We start from the raw sequence: 26737 nt of genomic DNA, 5'->3' as shown, positions 1-26737 counted from the left end.
GTGTGTGTGTGTGTGTGTGTGTGTGTGTGTGTGTGTGTGTGTGTGTGTGAAGGCGTGTACCTTCCAGACTGTATGGAACACTGTATGCAATTCAAGGTACAGCAGGATGCAATAGAAAGAGCATGAGTTTGGAGTCAGACAGATGTGGACTTAATTGGCTCTAAGACCAATTAATTCCCTGACTGCTCTTTTTTCCTTCTCTGTAAAATGAGCATAAAAACATCAACCATGAAAGGTGATTTTAAGGGTTACATTTGATGTATGTAAAGTGTCTGGCACTGGCACATGGTATACAGTACATACTCAACATGTGTTCATTGTTATTATTAATAGTTGTACACGCCATGCTTTGAAAGACAAGGAAAACCAGAAAAACATGCTGAGGAAGTGAAGAAGAATTGTGAGGAGTCTGAAAGTCATTTTGCTAGATAACTCTTAATATTTGGCCATATTTGCTCTCTCTCTCCATATATATATGTATCTGTATATATATGTATGCATATGTATATATACATACATATATGTATGTATACATGTATATTTTGCTGCATATTTTTGCTGCTATGTTTCAACATCTTGATTACACCTAGGAAAAGTGATCATATTGTATGGAAGATCAATCATTTCCGACAAGAGTGGTTAAGGAAGACGCCAAAGAGTAAGTGGGATTAAGCTGGTTCTGGAGACGACAGGCTTTTCCTGCACAGACCCCAGGGAAGGCAGAGAACATTCCTGGTGGAGAAGCAGCTTGAGCAGAGGCAGCCTCTCTCCTCTCGTCAGCCTCTCAGGCGCCCTTGCTGTGAACCAGGCAAGTTTCTCTTCTCTCTATTTTGCTTTCCCAGTCCAAACCCAGCATCTCTCCAGCCAGCTGCCTTTATGAGGTGTTCGGAAAAGGAAAACCAATTCACTCTGAGCTGCTAGATTCATCTCAATGTCTTCTCAGAGACAAACGTATAATTGATATTTAGAGAAAGCCTGGAGCTGAAGGAACGCAGCTGTAGTTATCAGTGGAATTTCAGGCATCTGGGAATCAGTGTGGTGCCTTGTTTTTTTCCCCCAGGAGGTGAGCATTTGTTCCTGTAATCCTAAAATTAATGTGGGTGCAAGGACCAAGATGGCAGCCTTGGGCTTCAGTGGCGGGGTGGGAGTGTATAGAGCTTCCTCTGGCTTCCCAGCCTGGGGGTTGGTTTCAGAGGAGGAGAAGGAAGGCAGAAGGAAGTGGGGAGGAAGATGGAGTAAAGGAGGAGGGAGGGAGGGAAGGAGCAGGGCTAGATGTAGGGGGGAGAGGAGAGGGGAAAAGGGAGAGCCTTATGCTGATAGAAGATAGTTGAAGAAGTTTCCAGACTAAACACAGGCTGATTAAAAATTATCAACTCATGGGCTTCCCTGGTGGCACAGTGGTTAAGAATCCGCCTGCCAATGCAGGGGACACGGGTTCGAGCCCTGATCCGGGAGGATCCCACATGCCGCGGAGCAACTAAGCCCGTGCGCCACAACTACTGAGCCTGCGCTCTAGAGCCTGCGAGCCACAACTACTGTGCCCGCGTGCCACAACTACTGAAGCCCGTGCGCCTAGAGCCCGTGCTCCGCAACAAGAGAAGCCACCGCAATGAGAAGCCGGCACACTGCAACAAAGAGTAGCCTCCGCTCACTGCAGCTAGAGAAAGCCCACACACAGCAACAAAGACCTAATGCAGCCACAAGTAAATAAATTAATTTAAAAAAATTATCAACTCACCTTCCTTCCCCTCTGTGAAAAACTGTCTCAATATGTACTTTGTGTGTATTTATCCACATTAAAAAATGGTACGGAGCTCTTCACCTATCAGGTATAAAGGGAACACATAAGATAACAGTTTCTCCTCCCTCCTCAAACCATTTGAAAGCTAATGATTAATAATAGTATACATTTATTTAGCAATTAACAATTAACTCAGCCTATTCAAATGCATCATCTCACGTGGCCCTATGAGCACACGATGAGCTCATGTTATCACCTCTGTTTCAGAGAAGAGAAAACAGAGGACCACACAGCTGAGGCCACACGGCTGATGGTTGGGACTGTGGGGACATGGGCCCACCTCCAGTGTTTATTCTAATCTCTTTCCCACACCAGAGGTCATTGCCTTTGCCTTGAAATTGGTTGGAAACACGGAGGTCATGTTTATTAAATATGGGTGGCACAGAGCTAGGTAGCTTAGCCAATCTGAGTGAACACATTTAAGATATATAATTATCTTGCTAGCTGGGATTCTGAGCCAAAGGCTAGATGAAATTTAACAGAGACAATTGTTAGAAGTTATAGCTAGGCACAAGTACAGGGTGGGAAAGACCTGGAGGACCTGGGGGGCTACAAGATTTACACTGACCAGTAGTATGATATAACTGCTGAAAAAGCGCATGGAGTTTGGGTTGCAAAACCGCTTTGAGGAATAACTGCTTCATTGTCCTCTATCCTAGACAAATGAGCACACCCAGAACATCTGTGTTCAGTTCTAGAAGCTGCACATGAGAGGGACATTGACAAAAAAGTTGGTATCCAGGGTTGTAACTGGGAGATGATGGGATCTAAAAACATGTCATATGAGGAACAGTTGACACAATTATTGGTGAAAAGGTAGCAAGACGGAAGACTAAGGGGCAACATGGTAGTTCCTTTCCAACATTTAAAAGCCCACAAAACAAGTAATAGGCTTATTGAGTGTTGTTCCAGAGAGTAGAATTAGGTCCAGATGGTGTAATAGATTCAATCATAAAAGGATAAACTGGGAGATCTCCAACACCTCTTTCCAGTTCTGAAATGATATGATTCTCTTACAAAGGATCTATTCCATTTGGGCTTAATATCTTTTTTAACTGAATTATAGCTGAATTACAATGTTGTGTTAATTATTGCTGTACAGCAAAGCGACTCAGTTATACATATATATATTCTTTTTCAAATTCTTTTCCATTATGGTTTATCACAGGATATTGAATATAGTGCCCTGTGCTATACAGTAGGACCTTGTTGTTTATCCACATCTGGGCTTAATATGTCGATAGACTTCCTAACAGTTAGTCCCTGCCTGATTGGAGAATGCACTGAATCATTTAGTGAATTTTCCATTCCTGGAGTCACTCAAGTGTGGGTATGTCAGGGGCTGTGAAAGGGATCCTTATGTGTGGATGTTAAACTCAATATGTCATGTCCTTCCTAACATTCTATGAAATATTTTTCCAACGCTTGATATAGTCAAGGCATGGTCCTCGCATACAAAGTGTGAGATACAGATGTATACTATTAGCTGTCAATGTATTTTGTCATCACCTATCAGCTCTTACACAATTTACACAAATAGTCTAGTTTTGTTCCATTGTAACATTACTTTTCAAGATCACTGACGGGCTCTTTGATAGAACTAAAAGGAACTGGCCCCATGCAACTGTAGCATTTCTTTCCTAGCTGTGGATATTTTAATCCACAAGGGGGCAGAATTTGCTTAGCGAGATTAGCCGAGCCTCACCTTATGTTTTTATAATAGTAAAAAGGATTAAAATTGACAAAGAATTATAGACGACCTTGGATTTAAGCTTGAAAAGCACTTTGTTGCCATTTGTGGTTATATGCTAAATTTCACACTGTATGCATTTAGTTTCCAAGGGCCATGGAAAAAATGGAAATCTTAGAAAATATGATCAGGCATCTGAGAATAACGTCATTAAAGAAATAGAAACACACACTTTAAAAAAATAACTTAAGGTCACTGGTTTAACTTTTTCCAACTGAAATAGGTGTTTACTTTGTCTAAGACCAAAAAAACTTATTTTCACTGCAGAACTTTTATGAAACAAATCAATTACTCAGGTACTGTGACGTATCATCTTCAGAGAGGCAGTGAGGGAAGGAACAAAAATCCATCCCAGGTGGCTTAGAGGGGAGAAATAAGCAGAAGAACCCTCAGGGTCCTTTAAATCTTGATGTTTAGCCTTTGTTTTAGGTTGGTAATTTACTGAATTACAAAACCCTAGAATGCTCTGGTTCTCTGTAATCTAGAATCTCAAGCTTGGGAAGGCCCAGAAGGTCATCTTGGTCATTATCCTGCCTTCAGGTCAATTTCACATTTAAAACTAATCTGCTAAAACATATGAAGTTGTTCATAGTCTCTCATTATCACTGAGAATCTGAAATCACAGGAAAACTTTTATAAGTTCTTGACAGGTCTGTTAGTATCAAATTGTTTATTATTGTATATCATAAGATATTCAGGAATACTGATTTCTATAGCATTTCCTTAAACATCTTATCCACCATGCTTCAGATTCTGGGTGCCACAAACTAACGGGAACATTGACAAAATAGTTGGCAGCCAGAGCTGGGTAACCAGGAGTGCACAGTTGTTCAAGCAATATGAGTAGCACTCCTGTTACCACCCTAGATGGTGCCGGTCTACAGAGATGAATGACATTGTCTTTTGTCTATGAAGACGTCCCAATAATAGAGAAACAAAAGAGGCACCCAACAAATCCAGTTCAAGGCAGTGTGTGTGATAAATATGAATGTGAGGGTCAGAACATGCTCTAGGATTTACAAGAGGAAGATCACCAAGGCGATCAGGGATGGCTTCATACAAAAGGAAGTATTTAACCTGGGCCTGAGGAATAGGTTGGACTTTTAGCAGCTCTAATTCATAGGTGATGACATTCCAAAGACTGGGAATGGCGGCCTGACTGCTTAGGAAACGAGTTGTCAAGCTGACCTCAGCGTTTGGCAGATTAGAACATCACTGTGGACCCTGATCCTGGTGAGGTCTCACAGACTGGTCTGTAGTATTACAAAATCAGCATGTAAGCTCTACCTACCACTGTCCTACACCTGGGGGTTGGCCATCTGGGAGCAATGGTGTACCCTGATTTCTCCAGTACTAATTGTCAGGGTAAGGCTACCAATCTAGTCTACAGGGATCACTCTGCTACTAAAAAATATACCAGTTATCCCTCGGAATTCTGTTCTCAGCAGTATGATTGTACATGTTCCGTGCATGTATTCATGTCCACATATGCAGCACCACACACACACACACACACCTGTCTAGAGACCCCTACAAGCATGCCCGTGTCAGTATGCAGATCAGACAAGAATGTATGCCTTTGATGCTGAGATTCCAAGAGCTAACCTGTTTCATTGACATGCCTATTTATAGCCTCTATCTCATTCCAAATGCTAAGTCGCTTTCTAAATCTAAATCTTTTATTACCTTCAGCAGAGATTTGACCAGAGGGAGGAAATTAAAAATAGACACAGACTGGCTACTGAGAAAGCAGTAGTCAATTTTTAGGGATTCACAGCAATGGAGACTTGAGATTATGCTTATAATTAAAATCTATTGATAAGTTAAAGCCTCATTTCAGCCTTTAACTTTATCCTTCCTCCTCCACCTTCCCATCAAAGCTAATTACAAAGAGAAAATGCCCAGTCTGAACTTCATCTGTTTCCCTCTCCATCACCCACTCTAGGGACAGACAGAAGAGCCAAGAAACAAAATGACAGTACAAATTGGTCACCCAATATATTTTTTAAAAACTCCCGATGGAGGGCTTCCCTGGTGGCGCAGTGGTTGAAAGTTGGCCTGCCGATGCAGGGTACACGGGTTCGTGCCCCGGTCCGGGAGGATCCCACGTGCCGCGGAGCGGCTGGGCCCGTGAGCCATGGCCGCTGAGCCTGCGCGTCCAGAGCCTGTGCTCCGCAACGGGAGAGGCCACAGCAGTGAGAGGCCCGCGTACCGCAAAACAAACAAACAAACAAACCAAAAAACTCCCTATGGAAACATTTATCAATAATAGCTAACAATTTTTGAATGCTCATTTTGTGCAAAGCATTGCACTACTCTATTTATATTTATTTTTAATTTAAAAAAATTTTTGGCTCCGTTGGGTCTTCATTGCTGTGCGCGGGCCTTCTCTATTTGCAGTGAGCGGGGGCTTCTCTTCGTTGCAGTGCACAGCACGGGCTTCTCATTGCAGTGGCTTCCCTTGTTGTGGAGCACAGGCTCTAGGTGCACGGGCTTCAGTAGTTGTGGCACGTGGGCTCAGTAGTTGTGGCTCACGGGCTCTAGAGTGCAGGCTCAGTAGCTGTGGTGCACGGGCTTAGTTGCTCCGTGGCATGTGGGATCTTCCTGGACCAGGGCTTGAACCCGTGTTCCCTACATTGGCAGGCGGATTCTTAACCACTGCGCCACCAGGGAAGCCCTCAATTTATATTTATTTCCATTTTTAAACTTCTCAACAATCCTGTGAGGTAAGCACTAGTATTATTCTCATTCTATAGACAAAGATGCTGAGGCACAGAGAGATTAATTTGCCCAGATCACACAGTTAGTAAGGAGTAGAGCCATGATTCTAATCCAGGCATGTTATCTGTAACACCCATACTCTTAACGGTGTATTATACTGCCTGTCAGTATATATATATTTAACAAACATTTTATTGCTCTAGAGTTCTGCTGGGATTCTTGTGAATTCCTGCAGACCTTCTCATCATCTTCTTTTCTACTCTTGGTCATATACAGAGATGCTTCTCAATCTTTCTCTATTATGCTCCCATTTTTACATATATATCAACTCACACTCTTCTTTACTACTATTTGGAATAGATTAAATACTGTAATTAAACAACGGCATTTTAGAGCAGGCCTTTAAAAACTAGACAAGAGGAATGTACTGCTGACCCAAAGAAGGCAGACACAAAAGAGTACATGCTACGTGCTTCTGTTTATACAAGGTACAGGAACAGAAAATTCATCTATTCTGTTAGAAGTCCAGATGGTGGTTACCCTTTGAAGAAGGAGCAATGGGTTGATGGGAACATGGGGAGGCATCCAAGGGGCTGACTAAGTTCTATTTCTAGATTTGGGTGCTTGTTAACTTGGGAGTGTTCATTTGTGAAATTCATCAAACTGTACACTTATGATTGTGCATTTTAGGTATGTATCTTATACTTCTTTACTAATTTTACCTCTTTCTACATAACAAATCGAACTTATTCCAAAACTTAGCAGTTAGAGTTTCAAACTCATTCCAAAATTTAGCAGCTTAAAACAACAAGCATATTTCACAGTTTCTGTGGGTCAGGAGTCTCGGCACAGCTCGGCTGGGTAGCTCTGGCTTAGGGTCTCCCATGAGGTGCAGTAAAACTGTTGGCTGGGGCTGTGGTCTCATCTGAAGGTTTGACTGAGGTAGGGAGGCTCCATTTCTAAGCTTACACACGTGGCTGTTGGAAGGTCTCAATCCCTCACTACATGGGCCTCTCCAAAGGGCTGCCTCATCCCATGGCAGCTGGCTTCTCCCAGGGTAAGTGACCCAAAAGAAAGCACAAGAAAGTGTCGAAGATGGAAACTCAGAGGAGACACCTGTTGCCATATTCTTCTGATATTTGTTATAAGTGATTACATTATTCCTGCCCACAATCAGGCAGAAGGAATACTAGGAGGGAGGAATTCTGGAGACAATCTTAGAGGCTGCCTACCACATCCTTTAATAAATGTTTAAAAAATTATGCATTAGCTTCCTCTACCTCCCCACTGACAATGATAATCACCGTCTCATAGAATTAAAAATGCTTTCACTATTCACAAGTTTTTTGGTAACCACAACAGCCCTAGGAGTAGGTTATGACATGAATTCTTCATTCTGTTTTATAAAAATGTAATGATAAGCTTGATATTACCACTTTTATGTCTGCATAGCACTTTTTAGATTTCACAGTTCTTTCCCATATATATTTTGAGTTTTGTTATGCAGAGTAGGTGGGAATTGTAGTTTAGTGTTAGTTTATCTGAAAGTACTCTGCAATCATAAAAATGCTTTATAATATTAACAATATCTAACATTCATTGAGTGCTTACTATATGCCAGTTACCGTATGCTGAGGAATACATACATATATATACATTATATATATATAAATTCATTTAATCACTTAACCCTAGGAAGCACGGTTTACCTCATCTTACAGAGCAAAACCTAAGACTCAGAGAGGTTAAGTAATTTGCTAAGATCTCAAAGTTAATAATTTCAACTCAGTCTGACTTCAGACCTCCCATGCTCTACAAATGATAAAAACTATACTCTTCACAACATTCCGGTAACACATTTTCCTGGAATATGTCATGGGGAAATGTTTACAGAAGCTGTGCCATCCTAATATCATGGGGGCAAAAAGAAATCATCTTCAAAGATTATGGCAGGTAGAATGTGGAAGACAGTAATTCCCCCAAATGGCATTTGTATCCAAGATTCAAGAATATAATCCTCCTGCCAATGCAGGGGACATGGGCTTGATCCCTGATCCGGGAAAAGCCTGCATGCTGCAGAGCAACTAAACCCGTGTGTCACATCTACTGAGCCCATGCACCACAACTACTGAGCCCACGTGCCTAAGGCCCGTGCTTCACAACAAGAGAAGCCACCACAATGAGAAGCCCATGCACCGCAACAAAGAGTAGCCTCTGCTTGCCACAACTAGAGAAAAACCCGAGCGCAGCAACAAAGACCCAACGCAGCCAAAAATAAAATTAATTAATTTTAAAAAAAAGGATGGTCTTTCTCCAAGAGGCTGATGCTACTGACCTATTATCATTTGGCTAAAGTGCTGGAATATATTCTTACTAATATGCTCATGAAAAGGTGACCATTCATTACCATTTAACACAGATTCTTATTTATTTTTTTTCTTACGTGGCTTAGTGTTTTTTTTTTAACATCTTTATTGGCATATAATTGCTTTACAATGGTGTGTTAGTTTCTGCTTTATAACAAAGTGAATCAGCTGTACATATACATATATCCCCATATCTCCTCCCTCTTGTGTTTGCCTCCCACCCTCCCTATCCCACCCCTCTAGGTGGTCACAAAGCACCGAGCTGATCTCCCTGTGCTATGCGGCTGCTTCCCACTAGCTATCTATTTTACATTTGGTAGTATATATAAGTCCATGCCACTCTCTCACTTTGTCCCAGCTTACCCTTCCCCCTCCCCGTGTCCTCAAGTCCATTCCCTACATGTGTAACACAGACTCTTTTAAAAGGGCTTATAAATCACTACTGAATTAGATAAGTTCTTAAGGACTGCAATAAGCTTTCATATGCTTCCTACATCAAGTATGTGAGCAGAACTATAATCAGGCTTAGCTCATGCTTCACAAGAAACATCTCAGAGCTTCTCTTCTCCCAGAGACAGAGAATGGCAGTTACAAATCTGGACCTTGATCTGTGTGCTACGTAATGATGGTATACAGCTAAATCGGCTAACCCAGACTCCAACTTCTCATGTCGAGGTGGCAAGAAGAGACCTGGCATTGCAGTCTGGCTCCCTACACCCAATATACATCCCTGCAGAAAATGTCAGGTCTCAGCAAGGGAGGATTTACAGTGCCAAACAATTTCCCCTAGCTTTACTTCCTTCCTCTCACTCACCCACACCCAAATGACTCAAATGGCTGCTTCATGCTCATTTATCCTTTCATTCACTCCTGTATTTATTCAAATGACCTAATGATGAGTCTTGGCTTTGGCTCGCCAGAGGACTGACTTCCAGAAGATCTTTGCATTTTCACCAGTGCAGCAAACAGGTTCTGGCTGACCTTCCTTTCTCCCTGCCTACTCCATGCTTACAAGAGAGGAGTGGAGAACCGGTAATCATCCAAGGGCTTTTGGTGGCTTCCAAATTTAATTAACTATTGGCATCACTTAAAAGTGATTTCTTGATTCTAAACTTTTTGGAATAATGTGATAAGCATATGATAAACATTCAAACAGAACAAAATGGTCCACAGTGAAAGGTAAGTCTGTTACCCACACCTAGCCCTCAGTTTCCCTCCTACAGGTAACACTTGTTACCAGTTCCTGTGCATTCAGTGTCTCACACTTGACTCCTGGCTTGGTTGCTATGGAATATTAGGTTGGATACAGTTTTCTCAATTCCGAAAGGCATTGCTCCATTCACTTCTGGCTTCCAGAGTCACTGTTAAGAAGTCTGATGCCAGTTTTAATTCCAATCTTTCATAAGTGACCTCTTTTTTCTCTCTGAAAGTTTTTAGGGTTTTATCTTCATCCTTGGAGTTGTCAAATTTTGCTAAGATGGGTTTTGGATTGTATGTCTTTTTTTTTTTTTCCCATTCATTTATTGTTAGTAATCTGAAAGCTCATTTAAATGTAAGGCAATGTTATTATACTATTTAAAAATAATTCCTTCCATTTTCACTTCTTCCTCTTTGTATACATATGTGTTAGATGTTGGACCTCCTGGGTTGATCCTCTCATTTTCTTACCTTTTTCTCATGTTGTTTGAGTTGTTCCAAGAGTTCTTTTCAAAGGATCTCTTAGAGGTCATTAAAATCAGCAACTCAAATACATTTAGTACATACTCCTTTCTGGTTATATAACCTCTGACAAGTTCCTTACCTTCTCTGTGCCTCAGTTTTCTCATCTATAAAATGGGGGAAATAATTGTACCCAACCCATGGGCATTTAATGAGGATTGTTGATTTATACACACTACTATGTATAAGATAGATAACTAATAAGAACCTACTGTATAGCACAGGGAACTCCACTCAATATTCTGTAATGGCCTATATGGGAAAAGAATCTAAGAAGAATAGATATATGTATATGTATAACTGATTCACTTTGCTGTACACCTGAAAGTAACACAACATTGTAAATCAACTATACTCCAATAAATTTTTTTTAAAAAAGATGTTGTATATATATATATACACACAATGGAATACTACTCCCTAACTATAAAAAAAAAAACCATAAAAAAGAATGAAATTTTGCCATCTGCAGCAACATGGATGGACTTGGAGAGCATTATGCTATGTGAAATAAATCAGAGAAAGATAAATACTATATGATACTGCTCATAAATGGAATCTAAAAAATACAACAAACTAGTGAATATAACATAAAAGAAGCAGACTGACAGATATGGAGAACAAATCAGTGGTTACCAGTGGCGGGGGAAGGGCATTATAGAGGTGGGGGAGTGGGAGGTACAAACTGTTGGGTAGAAGATAGGCTCAAGGATGTACTGTACCACATGGGGAATATAGCCATTATTTTGTAATAACTGTAAATGGAAAGTAACCTTTAAAATTGTATAAAAATTTTTTTAAATTTTAAATTAAAAAAATGAGGATTAAAGCATGTAATGAGGATTAAGTTAGTTTAAATACATGCCTGGTACATAGTAAATGTTCAATAAATATTGTCATTATTATTATTAATCTGTTCCTTTTGCGTAACATTCTACAATTTCTTCCCTTATGTCCCTTAGGATATTGATCATAGGGCTCCTTGCACAGTTTCTGTTTCTATTCGTTTTCCTCTTTTCTCAAATGTCTCATGTTAGGGAGAGAGACACCAAAAAGCTCTTTGGAAGTACTGTGAGCCAACAGGGCTTTTTGTGCCACGGATTTCTCTGTAGGCTTTTTCACTGCGGGATTCCCAAATGTCAGCATCCGGAGGCTTTTTCTTTGAAGCTGTTCTCTTTCTCCAGAGAATTCTCAAGTCACCCATCTGTCAGTGGGAGGTGAGTAATGGCTGCCAGTGATCTCTGAGCTGGGTGGCCAGGGGGTCGGAGGGATAGTCCTGTTCAGAATGCAAATCCAACAGCCTCAGAGAAAAAGCCTCCAGACCTTGACTTTGGGAAGCCCCATGTTTACAGTTTGGCCCTTTGCTCTTTGCTGTGTCTGATGTCTCTGTTTCTCCAAACTCCCTTCTCCAGTAGGGTGGGGGAGGAGTTGGGGCTTCTCTGTGGAGGGTGCAGAAGGAGAAACTTAGATCTTTTTAAACAGACTGTCACCTGATCCCCCAGCGTTAAGAACATGCCTCAGCTCATCTTTTTGCTCCACGAGCCGGCTGCCCTCTACAAGCAGCAGGTTTCAGCCACGGGGACCTGGTGAGTCAGTTCTTCCCTTCATCCAAATGTTTGTCGACATTTCTCTTTCCCCTCAATTTCCTCCCCTATTCTCTTGACCTTGGTGGATTTACAGCCGTTTTACTCCTTTACTTTCATCTTAATGGGATTTGGGGAGGAAACGAGAAAAACACCTGTGTTTAACCCAATAGGGGATTGGGGGCAGGGAGCAAGCATTGTCTTGCCCGAGACATTTTCTCTGCTCCATGTTTGAGACCAACTAACAACTTGATAACACCTGTGGCTTTTTATCCTCCCACTTCTCCTGTTCAACAGATAGTCATCTTTGCAGGGTGTGTCCCTTGACTGTGACACTGCTATCTAACCCTGTGCCCGACAGGACAGTCCTTTGGGAACAGAGCTGCGTGTCCTTTTCCTCAGGCCGCTCACGTTGGTGTTGGCGACAGGATGGGCACACCCCTGCTGGAAAGTATTTCTGCTGCAACCTCCTTTGTTCAGCCTGATAGGAAAGGAGAAAGGACGCTTCTGTCTTCTCCATTGGACCTTGCCTGAAGAGCAGGGTACCAGAACAATGTGAAAGAAAGTCTTATCTTGTTTTTTCTTTCCTCCCTCCCTCCCTCTCTTCCTCCCTTCCTACCTTCCTTCCCTCCTTCCTGTTCACCAGGCATGTTGTATTTCAACTATTTTGGTTCAGAGTGGGGAAAAATGAATCAAGGTTTTCAGAACGCATTGAAGCAGTTCAGAAACCCTGGGGATAAAGCCATCCTGCCCAACATAAAAGCAGCCCTGTTCTGCCCAGCACCCTCCTTCCTCCGCCCTCACCTCTTTTGCTGCGTTTGCAGCTTAGAAACCCTATGAGAGGCCGAGGCCCTCCTAGGAAAAATATTTGTTTAAAGTTCTCATTTTCTCTGTGGTCTTTAAAAGCCACTGTGGTTCTTAGTCCCAGAATCAGCTTTTCTGGGCATATCACACTGGTCTCCATCTGTGACCTTTCTAGGGGCATGAACTCTACAGAACTCTAGCAGAGATCTGAAGATTTTTTTGTTCAGGAGAAACTGGTGGCGAGCCCTGCAAGGAGCTGCTTGGGACATGCAAGCAGATTTCCTTGACCACTAGCTCCTGTGTCAACCAGGGAAGCAACAGCGTGAGCATGTATTACGTCCCCACGGTGCACAGGGATTTTGTGAGAGATACGAGAGTAGGATTAACACAGGATTCCTGATTCCTGCTCTCAAGGAGCATCCAATATAGTTGTAAGTGGTGTGCAAGAATCAGAATACCATGAGACAGTACAAAATGGGCAAATCCTGGGAATTCCCTGGCAGTCCAGTGGTTAGGACTCCACATTCTCATTGCTGAGGGCCCAGGTTCAATCCCTGGTTGGGGAACTAGGATCCCACAAGCCGTGCGGCGAGGCCAAAAAGAAAAACCAAAAAATGAAACAAACAAAACCCCCCAAATGGGCAAATCCTGTAAAGTCTCAGGAGCTCAGAGGAAACAGTAACCCAGGGATGGTGACAATCAGTAGAGGAAGTAACCCCTGTGGTCCGAAGGATCGCAGCATTTCAGTAGGTAGGACGGGCGACAGGTAGAGGGGAACTTTGCCAGGTAGAGAGTTGGGAGTAGAGTAGTGCTGGATGTTTGGGTGGGAGTGACATGATTACTCAAGGCTGGGTTGCAAGGGAAAGACAAGAGGAGGGCGCAAGTCATTTGCGGCGAGATTCAGGATACGGAAGCTTCTAGAGAAATATTACTTAAACTGGCCCTCAGAGAACAGCTCTAATTTTTATTTTGTTTTTAGTTTAACAGTAGTCTCAGGTTTTAGCAACAGTTTTCCCGCCTGACCTGGTTTACTGTTCTCTAATCCAGAAGCAGATGGAGACTTAATTTTGCCCACTCTCCACCCCGTGAACCCCTCTTAAATCTCCAGGCTTTTGCTGGGCTGTAGTGTCACAGGTGAGTAAATCGAGATAGAAAGGAATTTAGATATATTTCATTCAGCACCACAGGCCTATCTGGCAGCAGAGGCCTGAAGTGTCCAATCCCCACTTTTCTGGATCGTGCCTCTGAAATAATCTAGCAGGCATCTGCCCATATCGTTTTTAGGATATCTGGGGGTCTGAACATGACAAAACCCACCCCCCTTTCCATGACCCACAAGAAGTTGCTCACTCTCTATTGCCTCACCTTTCCTGCCTGGAAAATCTCTCTCCCTCTTTCATGGAAACAGCCCAGGTAGGTGGCTTTGCCTAAACAACATGGCTTTCTCTTATCCCCTTTCCCATAGTACTCAACAGACACCTATTAGAGTCTTTATATTTCGTTGTGCCTGAATATTTGTTCGTCTTTTCTCCCACTAGACATTAAGGTTCTCAGGCAGGGACAGTTTTGTACCCATCTTTGTAGTTATACAGTGCTTGTCACAAAATAGGCCTTCAGTGAAAGGGAGCTAATTTTTCAGAGGGACATGCAAATTCTCTGGGAAGCTCATCTGAAAGCATTAATTTATTCATCATCTCTCCGTTCATTAATTAAATACTTGCAGCTTTCTACAACTGAGCCAGGTTTATGACGATAATAGTAAGGAAAACAGAATTAGTCTCTTCCCTCATGAAGCTTATATTTGTGTGATAAAGACTCACAGGAATAAAAGAAAAATACTTAATCATAAGTATTAAGTTATATTAAATGTGATCAATTAAATAGAATTAAATAAAATCTGTAAAAGTAAAAAACGTTTTAAAGGAAAAGTACAGGAAGCTATGAACATATATAATTCCTTTTTTTTTTTTTGCGGTACGTGGGCCTCTCACCGTTGTGGCCTCTCCCGTTGCGGAGCACAGGCTCCGGACGCGCAGGCTCAGCGGCCATGGCTCACAGGCCCAGCCGCTCCGCGGCATGTGGGATCTTCCCGGACCGGGGCACGAACCCGTGTCCCCTGCATCGGCAGGCGGACTCTCAACCACTGCGCCACCAGGGAAGCCCTATAATTCCATTTTGAAATATACTTTGAGTTCTTAATATTCCACACAATTATATTGTTTGGATTATAGTAGAATTCTTCTTCCTTTTAAAACCTTTCCTTAATTTGTTCAAGCACTTTTTGAACTGTATTTATAGACTGTTCTACCCCTTGAGATAATGACTTCTCTTCCATTTTGGTAAATAAGACTCTTGTGTAAGGAAGGGGAGGGTTGAGAGGAACATTTAAAAATCAGAGCTAAACCTTCCTGGAGAGGAGGAGTGATAGTAATTCTACACAAACTCTTTTAGAAAACAGAGAAGGAGGGAACACTTCCCAAAACATGTTATCAGTATTACTCTGGTCCGGAAAACCAGATAAAGATATTATACACACGCAAAAGAAAATCAGACCAATATCCCTCATGAACATAGATGCAGTCAGCTCTTAACAAAATCAGATCACGCAATATATACAGAGAATAATGCATCAGATCAAGTGGGTTTTATCCTCAGAATGTAAGATTGATTTAACATTAAAAAATCAATCATAGTGGGCTTCCCTGGTGGCGCAGTGGTTGAGAGTCCGCCTGCCGATGCAGGGGACACGGGTTCGTGCCCCGGTCCGGGAAGATCCCACATGCCGCGGAGCGGCTGGGCCCGTGAGCCATGGCCGCTGAGCCTGCGCGTCCGGAGCCTGTGCTCCGCAATGGGAGAGGCTACAACAGTGAGAGGCCCGCGTAACGCAAGAAAAAAAAAAAAATCAATCATAGTAATCTCCCATATTTATAGAAGAGGAGAAAAGAAATGGCATTTCAGTAGATGAAGAAAAAGAATTTAACAAGTTCAACACCTACTTATGATAAAAGAAAAAAATTATTGGCAAACCAGGAAAAAAGGAACTTCTTAAAAAACAAAAAAACAAAAACAAAATAGAACTACAGTGGGAAGTCTGCAGCCCAAAAGAGGGTCCTCACCTGACCATGCTGGCACCCTGATATCAGACTTTCAGCCTTCAGAATTGTTAGAAATAAATTTCAGTTGTTTTTTTAAGAAATAGAACTACAAGTAAAAAAGTGAACATTACTTAAAAATTTAATCTTCAATGACCTTTTTTGCAAATTAAGTCATAAAATGTAGAGGTGAGAGGAACCTTGTGGAACTTCTATGCTAATAGCTCTTTTTTTTTTTTTTATGGCACCACGCCACGTGGGATCTTAGTTCCCCTACCAGGGATTGAACCCTCAGTAGTGAAAGCGCAGAGTCCTAGCCACTGGACCCCCAGGGAGTTCCCACTAATAACTCATTTTATTGATCACTTCCTAAGAACCCTACGAACATTATCTTATTTAATCCTTAAAACCACTCTATAAAATAGTTTCAATTTTTATTCCCATTTTACAGATGATGAAACTGAGGCTTGGAGATATCAAATAAAGTGCCTAAGGAAATGCAACTAGTAAATGGCACAGCCAGTATTTGAACCATGGGTCTGTCATTTGGCATTCGTGGTCAGTACTCATTTAGCCACTTTACCTTATAAACTAAGCAACTGAGTGTTGGGTCACACTGATGCAGGTTACTGGCAAATTTAGGACTAGAACCCAGGCCTTCTGACTCCAGGGGCACTAAGTGTTACTTTCACATCTAATCCTCCCACTCCTTCCTTTTCAACAAAACACACGTTATTCCTCCTTGGAAGCTCCAGGCCCAAAATACTAGAGAAATAAATATAATTTAGAGAGCCAAGAATTGCATTTCATCTCCTGCTTTGTTTAGCATTCAAAACCACTAAGCCACGTAGAAGACTCTGCCCAGGGTCAGAAAAGAACAACTTAAAGCAGGATTGAGAGGAATCCTCCCTTCATAGGAATGCAGATGGTGAGAAAGGAAATGTATTAAAGGGAAAAGTAGGTAAAGAAAGTTAGGGGTGAGGGTAGAGAATGCTCATGGTTTTCATCTCTCAGAGATTTGAAACTCTGCCCCCCACCCCCGCCCCAAGAACAGAGGAATGCAGACGGTGTAAGTGCCCCAGGAGACCTCAAACTGGCCCTTCTGTGACAAAGATCAGTTCCCATCTTCCTACTCACAGCCCCCACGACTCCTTAGAACCACCTGAGAGGTGCTGGGAAGTGGTCCCAAGGGCATCAAGGCTCTGGAGCTTTGCTCTGCCCTCTGGAAAGGTCTGGCAAAGATAAAAAGAAAGAAAAACTTCTTTGCAGTTCAAGAAATGTGAATTAAGAAGAGAAATGGTATGGGCTGGATGGTGCTGAAGCAGGTCAGGAGGGAGAAGAACAATGTCAGCATCCTTCCTTTTAGATGGGCTGAAGTTCCCTAAATGGTGCTCTCATCCGGACAGAAAGGAGCCCACCTTCCCTGTCTGGCACCACCCATCGTGAGCAGCATCATTCCTGTGTCCCGCACTACATGGAGGAATGTGGAGCAAGCATTTTGAAGGATGAGCACTGAGCTGTTGAAAACGGTTGCAGATTTGTTTCCAAATTATAGCATATTTTCAAAATAGAGGAAATTAGAATGAAGGAAGTAAAAACCACCCATTTCTTATATCATCCAGAGACAACCACCGAATTCATCCAGAATTTTATTTTTACTTTTGTTAAAATACTTTTTATTTTTTAACAAAATAATAGTGCATCTATAATGCTCATAAAAACAGTGATCTCCCCCTCCACACTTTACTTCCCAATTTTTGTTCCCCAGGGGCAATCACTCTGAATTATTCTAGCTATTTCTCTGTCATATCCCTTTATTTAAAAAAAAAAAGTTAGATATTATCTGCTGACTTTCTCCTACGGAAGATGAAAGTTTATACTCTTGTTTCCTTCCCACTCCTTGCCTCTCAAATACACACTTCCCCTCCAGCAATGATCACAGTGGAGTTATATCACATTTCAATATGTGTATTCAGCATATATATTATTGTGACTGTGCAAATAATACTCACAACTGAGCCATGCAATTAATTCTGATTACATTTTCTTTATTGTATGATTTTTTAGTATTAAATGCTGTTAATATTGAAAAAAAGAAAGAAAAGAAAATGGTTGCAGAAAAAAAAAGTAGTTCAGGAGTCAGAAAATATTCACAAATCTAAAACTTGGTTGAAAGTTGTTTCTAAACACATCATGGTACACATGTGCATATGATCTTCCCTCGGAGCAGAAAAAGCGTGCCTAAGATCTGCAAAATCTTTGTTATTCTTCCCAAGGTGGATTTCAAAACTAATGTACATCATTCCAAAGTAGGATGGATGTACGAGATTGTTCTTCCTTCCCCCAAAATAGTTTGATCATTTAGTTTTTGTTCCTTGTTCTCCTTCCTCAAATGCAAAGGAATAGGGGCTTCCCTGGTGGCGCAGTGGTTAAGTATCCGTCTGCTAATGCAGGGGACATGGGTTCGAGTCCTGGTCTGGGAAGATCCCACACGCTGTGGAGCAACTGAGTCCGTGTGCCATAACTACTGAGTCTGCGCTCTAGAGCCCACGAGCCACAACTACTGAGCCCACGTGCCTAGAGCCCCATGCTCCGCAACAAGAGAAGCCCCCGCTCGCCGCAACTAGAAAAAGCCCGCGCAAAGAAATGAAGACCCAACACAGCCAAAAATAAATAAATAAAATATCATTAAAAAAAAAACATAAAGGGATAGAAATTTCAATTGCCCCATCAGTTGCATTAAGAAATATTTCCTGGTAGCCACAGAGGTTAGAAAATAAATATGGAAAAGAATATTTTGAGCCTTGGAGGTAATTCTTAACTCCTCTTAGTTTAATTTTATGTATTTAAGATTAGAAGCAAAACAAAACAAACAAAGGACAGTAACAATAAAACAAGCCCCCACTTACTTCCTCCAAAGTCTTAAAATAGTAATTTTAAACACAGCGTGGAGAGTGGTCACCCAAGCGGGCTTGGGTCAGGCTGAGTCCTGATCCTGCCTTTCACTGGCCAACACTATGTGGCCTTAAGATCCTTAAACTTGTCTAGACCTGATTTTATTATCTGTAAATTATATAGTAGTAGTCCCTTTTCCACAGGGCTTTTGTAAGGATTAAACAAAGGAACGCTTGTTTTAAAGCACATGAATGCTTTAAAATATGAAATATGAAATATGTCTTCGCTGCTATTATAAATAGTACAAAAGTGGAAAGAAAGTAGTCATTCTAGGGAGAGGGAGGACATATATGTAAGAAACTTCTGAGGAAGGAGCAAAATTGACCCTAGGTACTGAGGCAGGGCCTCTGCTAGGACAAACAGCACCTTTTTTGAGCAAATGGCAGAAAGACGATTTATATCTTTCTGTGGGCTGATTTGTTCTGATGCCAGGGCACATGGCTGGTGAGTGGGCAGCAGCTCTTATTAAGGGACTCAGCAAAGGAATGATTACTCTGGGGAATTGTCGAAAACAAATACATCACGATCCCACTTATTTGTGGGATAGGGAAAGCTTTTTGGAGCGTTGCTGTGGAGAAGGCTATTTCCTAAATAACAGCTTCTCCAATATTTCCTATTTCTCTGTGGGCTCTCAGGTTATAATTGCGGACTAAGGAATTCCAGAGTTGTTGGGATGACCTGGAAATATGTTCAGGGTAAGATGAGAAATTTCCAGGAACTTCAGCATACAGTTGACGGGACCTAATGACTGGATATGAGCTGCAAAAGCAGGATAGGGCCAGGCCAGGAAAACTTTGCCTGACATACTAAGAAGACTGGAGTTTACCCTTGATGCATAAGTAATAGGAAGCCATAAGAGTTTTTAAGCAGGAGTGTTTCATGCTAAATTTATACTCTAGCATGAGAACTCTGTTTACCTGTGTGACAAATGGACCCTGCAAGGGGAGGGCTTGGTTCATGGAGGCTGGGTGCCATAAATCCATGAGCAGCAATAAATAAATTAACAGCTTTTGACCTTGTGAAAATTTTCCTTTCTCCTTATTCGCCTTGAGGACAACAGAATACCTGAGAAACTTGTCAAACATCCTTGTAATGTTTGTACTGACATTCTCCAAAGTAAAGTATTTCTATGAAAATGGCAATCCTGACTTATAATATCTGTAAACTACATGCATGTAAGGTCAAGGCTAAGGACTGAAAGTTAATGTCCCAAGAGGGAAGAACAGTGAAAAAAAAGAAAACAAAAAACCTGAATGAGGTGTCTGTCATAGATATTTTTCAGGAATGTGGGATGGGTATTGAATTGTTTGAAGCAAGATGATTACCCATAGGTTTTCATTTCCAGTGTAACAGTTCATGGCTGGAACCTAGCTTATTACTTTCAAACAATACATCTGAAATGTAGGCCCGAAATGTAACTTTAATAACTTGCCATAAGTGGAATCTTACTTATGGGCTGGCTAACAGCCTCTGGTTTTAGGTGTTACAGGCTGCCAACACAGACTGACAGGGTTTATCCTCATTCCAAATTGGGTAAGCAGACCTCCGGTGCTCAGTTGCCTGAGCCCCAGAGAAGTTTCCAGCAACTCTTCTTTACTAGAGAACCAAATTAACTTCCCATGTTGGAATGTTGAATTTTCCTTGCAGTCCTCTGTTTTAAAGTTCACCGAGTGGTATCAAATTCAGAGGAAAGCATCTCAGAGGGAGGGAGGGGGGGGAAGTGAGAGAGGAGGAAGGCTGGCCGAGCCTGCAGGGTCCCAGAGGGGAGATGGCCATCTCCTAAGAATAAACTGTTTCACCAGAGGCTGCGCTGGGGACATCTGCTGGCTGTTTGCTTTGGACAGAGCCGGCCAAGAGGTCTCAGGGTTAGTGGTCCCCAGAGATCCCGAGTGGCCCCAACCTAGCAGCCCGGCTCCCTGAGCAGCTGCCTGAGCCTGCAGCCTGTTGCCTGAGGCTGCCCTGCGATTTCCGGAATTTTACAGAAGGGGGAAGGCCGAGCCCCAAGACGGCTCTGAGGGCAGCCACCCTCGCGGGGTCCAGCTCCTAGCAAACAAAGAAGTCAGATGGGCGCCTGGAGCTGGCGCTGCCGGGCTTCTGCTCTGTGATTGAAGCCACGTGGGCTACAGGTTTTCGCGCCCCGGCCCAGATGCCGGGGAGCCTGCGGCCTCCTTCTCTCTGTTTCCACAGTCAGATGCTCTAAGGGCTCTAGACTCCCAGTATCGCAGCAGAAAGAGCAGTAAGTTGCTTCCTCTTTTTCTTTTTTTTTTTAAATGTAATGAACGTAATGTAATTCCACCCCCTTCCCCACCCCCAAATGACTAGAAACCCCCAGGGACCCATGGGCCTCTGCCTCGAAGCACTCTCCTAGATTTCCCTACCTACAGGAGACCTCAATTCCCTCGCATAAACCAGCAAGGAGGGGTGGGTTTTTGTTTCTGTTGTTGTTGATGGTGTGGGAGGCGGTGGTGAGGCATATTTATCAAAATAGCATAAGATACACAGTAACCTTTTTTTTTTTTTTGCAGTGTGTGGGCCTCTCACTGTTGTGGCCTCTCCCACAATAACCTTTTTAAAGTTTAAAACTTTATGAAGTTCTAAGACTAATACATAACTGTAGTCTCACTATAAAAAAAAAAAAAAAGGAAACACTTCAAGGCTTCCCCCAACCCATTCTTTTTAATTCTCCTCCTCTCCCCCAGGTAATTCATAAAAGCTATTACTTTGGGAATTCCCTGGCGGTCCAGTGGTTAAGGCTCCATGCTTCCACTGCATGGGGCACAGCAGGTTCGAGGCCTGGTTGGGGAACTAAGATCCTGCATGCCATGCGGCGCGGGCAAAAATATATATATATTACTAATTTTATGAATATTCTAGATTTCTTCTTTCCAGGTTAAAGTCCCACATTTCACCTTTGGGGTCTCCATAGATCCAGGAAGGGGCATGTCGAGAAGCCAGTAGAGGCTCCTGGCAACCTATTTCCTGTGTGGGAGCACGGCTGAGTTCTAGGTGGTCTTATTTCTAGCTCCTACTCCCCAATATTTTTGCAAGCTGCCTATATGTTAGGGAACCATTGACGGAAACTGCCTGCCATGGCCAGGCAGGATAATATAGTAACCACTTGCATAAGTTATCTAACAACAGGAGGTCCCTGACAAGCCGGAAGAATTCGGGAGGGGCCAAAAGGAGGCAGGAGATGCCAGCCCATAATATGCCCTGCCAACCTCCCAGAAACCCTTACAATGGAAACCATCTTGACTGAGAGATGCGCACGCCACCAGGAATCGGACCAAATATGGGCACAGGCAAGATGACTGGCCAGAGACAACCCAGAAAGCTAACCCCATTACCATAAAACCTGAGACTGAGAGCCACACAGCTGAGGAGTTCTCCTGGGTTCCCTTACCCTGCTGTTCTCCCCCCAGGCACCCCTTCCCAATAAAGTCTTTTGCTTTGTCAGTATGTGTCTCCTCGGACAATTCATTTCTGAGTGTTAGACAAGAGCCCACTCTTGGGTCCTGGAAGGGATCCCCCTTCCAGTAACAAAAGGGCAGGACCCATGTCTCACTGTACCTATGTGGAAGAAGGGATACTGGCCATGGAATCAGAACACGTGGACCTTAGTTCCCTACAACCTAGTCATTCTCCCCAACCCTCACTGCCCACCTCTGTGAAATGGGGATAACACCACTGTAGTGACAGACATGCCCCCACCTCCTGGTGTTCATGTTTTTGTGTAATCACCAGCCCCTGAGTGTAAGTGAGACCTGTGACTTTCTTCTAACCAATAAACATGGCCAAGGTGATGATGGGCTGTCACTCATGATTATGTTAAATTACAAAGAACTCCCTCCTAGTGGACTGGAGTTAGAAGCACTCCTGCTGGCCTTGAAAAACAAGCTGCCATGTCATAAGCTGCCTATGGAGAACGGCCCATGACAGGGACCTGGGGGTGGTCTCTGACCCACAGCCAGTAAAAAATGGAAACTCTCAGTCCTCCAACCACCAATAAACTGCATGCTGCCAACAACCATGTGAACAGGTACATACATCCTTCCCCAGGTGAGCCTTCAGATGAAAACCTAGCCCTGGTTGACACCTTGACTGCAGCCTTGAGAGACTAAGCAGAGGGTCCAGCTAAGCTGTGTCTGGCCTCCTGACCTGCAGAAATTATGAGGTAATAAATGTGTGTTCCTGTAAGCAGCTAAGTTTATGCTAATTTGTTACATAGCAATAGATAATAAATATACCTCTCCCTTTGGTTTGTGTGTGAAGAGCTTTGTAATCTGCTGGGCACTGTACGTGCATAAGGCTTTACTGGATCCAATATCTAGTTTCAGGCACACTGTACTCGCAGTAACTATTTGTGCATGATGACATTCAAATGGAAACCAAGGTGAGCATCATGACAGAAAAGAAGTCGTACAGAGCAACAGACAGTTTTTTTCAGGGCAGGGAGTCTTCCACCTTGCAGATCTATGGGCTGATTGCACATGGCCCTGAGGTTACCAGCTGGTGGGTCCCCCTCTACCCCATCTCTCTGGCTGTGTGGGGTCTGTCCCCATTCCACTGCCTGACTGGAGCCTGGAGGGACCCTGACCGTCTCTGCTGTCCCAGCCCTTCACACTTACAAGGCTCTAGAGCTGTGCCAGCCACCCAACCACACTGGGCACTTGAAATGTGGCTAATTGGAATTGAGAGGCACCTTTGTATAAAATACACACAGATTTTGAAAACTTAGTGCAAATAAAAAGAGTGTGAAATATCTTGCTACTAATTTTTTATATTGATTACAAGCTGAAATAATCACATTCTATATATTTAGGGCTAAATAGAATATATTATTAAAATTAATTTCACCTATTTCTCATTGCTTCTTTTTGACGTGACTACTAGAAAATGTTAAATTACAAGTGGGTTTGCGTTTTATTTCTGAATTTTTTATTGGGCAGCGTTGCTCTAGAGCAGGGGTCCCCAACCCCAGGGCCACGGCCCAGAAGCGGTCCATGGCCTGTTAGGAACCGGGCTGCACAGCAGGAGGTGAGAGGCGGGCCAGCGTGGGAAGCTTCATCTGTATTTACAGCCTCACGTTACCGCCTGAGCTCCACCCCCTGTCAGCATTATGGTGAGTTGTACAATTATTTCATTATATATTACAATGTAATAATAATAGAAATAAAGTGCACAATAAATGTAATGCGCTTGAATCATCCCGAAACCATCCCCCCCACTGCCGCCCCATCCGTGGAAAAACTGTCTTCTGCGAAACCGGTGCCTGGTGCCAAAAAGGTTGGGCACCGCTGCTCTAGGGTAACATTACTGGTTAACTTTGTGCTCTGATCTAGACTGGCTGGTGGAGAGCTGCTGCCCAAGGTAAGGGCTGTCTTAGGTCTGGGCCAGGGAAACCCAAGTTAGAGGACACCCTTTCCCTTGTGCACCTCGCGCTGCTCTGGGAGTGGGTTCAGCTCCGCTAGTGGTGTGAATGTGCTGAGTGAGCTGTGCTCCTGACCGGGTAATGCAGGGACGACACGGCGTTACGCCTCCGAGCCCTAGTGAGCCTGATGAATGCACTGGGAAGCAGCAGCTACTGCCTCGCCCTCGTTACTTGGCATATCCCCTCCTGCCCGCTCAAACCTATAGCCCTCCCAGGGGGAGAAGATTCACGGCCCCAGCAAGCCCGGTTCTGGGCCAAGCGCAGGGAGCTCCCAGCTGCCTTAGTTTCTCCCACTCGTTAAATGAATGCTTACCACGCCTAGGGGAGGCTCTCGGGCAAACCCCCAGCATTATTTCCTCTCAGTTCTAATAGTGAGGCTTATAATGCTAGCCATTCTTAAAGGTTTAAAGATTTCTTCTTCCCTGGGAGGGGTAATGGGTTCAGCTTTTGTCGATGGGCAGCATCACATAGTGGTTAAAAGCAGGGACACTGGAGTTAGACTGCCTGGGCTTGAAATCAAGCCCCACTGCTTAATAGCTGTGTGACTTTGAACATGTTTCTTAACTTCTCTGTGCTTCACTTTTCTCACCTATAAATGCAGATAAGAAGGTAATGTACCTTTTTTTTTATTGTGGTAAGAACACTTAACATGAGATCTACCCTTTTAAATTTTAAAATGTTAAAAAACAAGGTCCTACTGTATAGCACAGGGAACTATATTCATTATCCTGTAACAGATCATAATGAAAAAGAATATACATATATTCAGTTACATATATATATTCAGTTATATATATGTATACATATATATAAATGAATCACTTTGCTGTACACCAGAAACTAACACAATGTTGTAAATCAACTAGGCTTCAATTAAAATACAATAAAACGTACAATAAAGTCCTCAACAATTGGTGCAACGTCATACAGCAGGTCACCAGGATTTATTCATCTTGCATGACTGAAATGATGACTGTCGATTAGCAACTCCCATCTCCCCCACCCCCAGATCCTGGCAACCACCGTCGCACTCTTGGATTCTATGAATATGACCATTTGAGACCCTCATGGAAGTGGAATCATGCAGTGTTTGTCCTTCTGTGACTGGCTTATTTCACTTAGTATAATGTCCTCAAGGTTTGTCCATGTTGTCTCACATTGCAGAATTTCCTTCCTTTTTAAGGCTGAATAATATCCCATAGTGAGAGAGAGAGAGAAAGAGAGAGAGAGAGAGAGAGAGAGAGAGAGAGGGAGAGAGGGAGAGAGAGGGAGAGAGAGAGGGAGAGAAGAGCATGTACCTAACAGCACAGATGTGAGGATTAAATCAGATTATCCATGCAAAGTGTTTAGTGCTTGGCACATGTGTACACAGCAAGTGCTGGCTCTTCTCACTTCCTTACTCCTCTTGTATTAAGTGCTTGCTATTTTGGGGAAACAGAGATGAATCAGGCCCAACCCTGTTCTCAGGTCACAGCCTTGGTGCGTAGGTGATGTGTAAATAAGAAGAAGTCGGCCCACCCCTCGTGGGTGACGTGTCCTCATTTCTAGAACTCTGCCTGTAGCTTGTGTGACACGCCGTCTCTGGGTTTCCTCCTTCCTTGTCCCATCATTGGGTCTTCCTCTTGGGGATGTCCCATGAATGCAGGCGCTGCCCCAAGGCCCCTCCTTCAGCTCTCTTTCGTCTCTCCCTGTGCACTCCCCTGGTCTTCCGGGGCTCCCACGCACCTAAGTGCTGATGACTTAACTTCCTATCCAGCCCTACCACCCAGAGCTCTTCCCCAGGGCCTGCAGATGCAGGGAAAAGAGCTCTCCTTGCATGTCTCACAGGCTCCTTGAACTCAGAGGGAGGGTCCCAAACTCAGCGCTGTGCCTCCCATTTTCCTTATTTGATTGAATGGCCCCTTACTTCCAGAGCCAGAACCGGGAGTCACGCTGACCCCTCGCTCCTCCTTTACTTGACGTTCACCCCACGCCCGTCCTGTGGATTCTGCCTCCTGACGCCTTTGACTCTGACCCCTCTCCATCCTCGCTGCCCTGCTGTAGTGCAGCTGCCCAGGATCTTCATTTGAGTTACCTCCAAAATGAACCCCTTGCTTGCAGTTTTATACTTTCCAATTCATTCATTATTGTTTTCTGAAATGCTATTTTTTCTCTCAGGTTCAACCTCAAATTCAGTACGGTAAAAAACCCTTGGAGATCTGACTTTGCTCTCCAACGTCCTCCCTTGTAACCGGTCCACCCCCATGCGACGTTCCAGCCACAGCAAACTGCTTCCTATTCTGCACGTGAACTGTTATACCTGGGTCTTTGTTACACCTTTGTCACTGCTTCCTCCATCTAGAGGGCCTTCCCTACCCTTCTGTCCTGCCTGTGGCCTCGTGGTCTACCCTCCACTGGTCCCTTGAGACTTAGGGGTCACATCTTCCTCTCTTCCTCTCTTGATTGCTCCTCCTCTGTGTTCCCCTAGTGCTGTCTGCACACCTCTGACCCAGCCCGCTGAGTAATGACATCTCCC

General features: G+C 43.3%; 1 protein-coding gene across 1 annotated transcript in view; it reads right to left on the bottom strand.

Annotated features, from left to right (window-relative positions):
• CLMP (CXADR like membrane protein) overlaps positions 1 to 26246 on the bottom strand; it is a 51877-nt gene extending 25631 nt beyond the window's left edge. The window contains exon 1 of the mRNA XM_029207928.1: positions 26129 to 26246. Within this exon, the coding sequence (XP_029063761.1) occupies positions 26129 to 26246 (118 nt within the window). The remainder of the gene's footprint in view (positions 1 to 26128) is intronic.
• Positions 26247 to 26737: the final 491 nt, after the last annotated feature.

This window comes from Monodon monoceros, unplaced genomic scaffold (assembly GCF_005190385.1).
Source record: "Monodon monoceros isolate NGI ecotype Baffin Bay Population unplaced genomic scaffold, NGI_Narwhal_1 Super_Scaffold_7, whole genome shotgun sequence".
Lineage (NCBI taxonomy): Eukaryota > Metazoa > Chordata > Mammalia > Artiodactyla > Monodontidae > Monodon > Monodon monoceros.
This window is presented reverse-complemented; position numbering and strand designations above follow the sequence as displayed.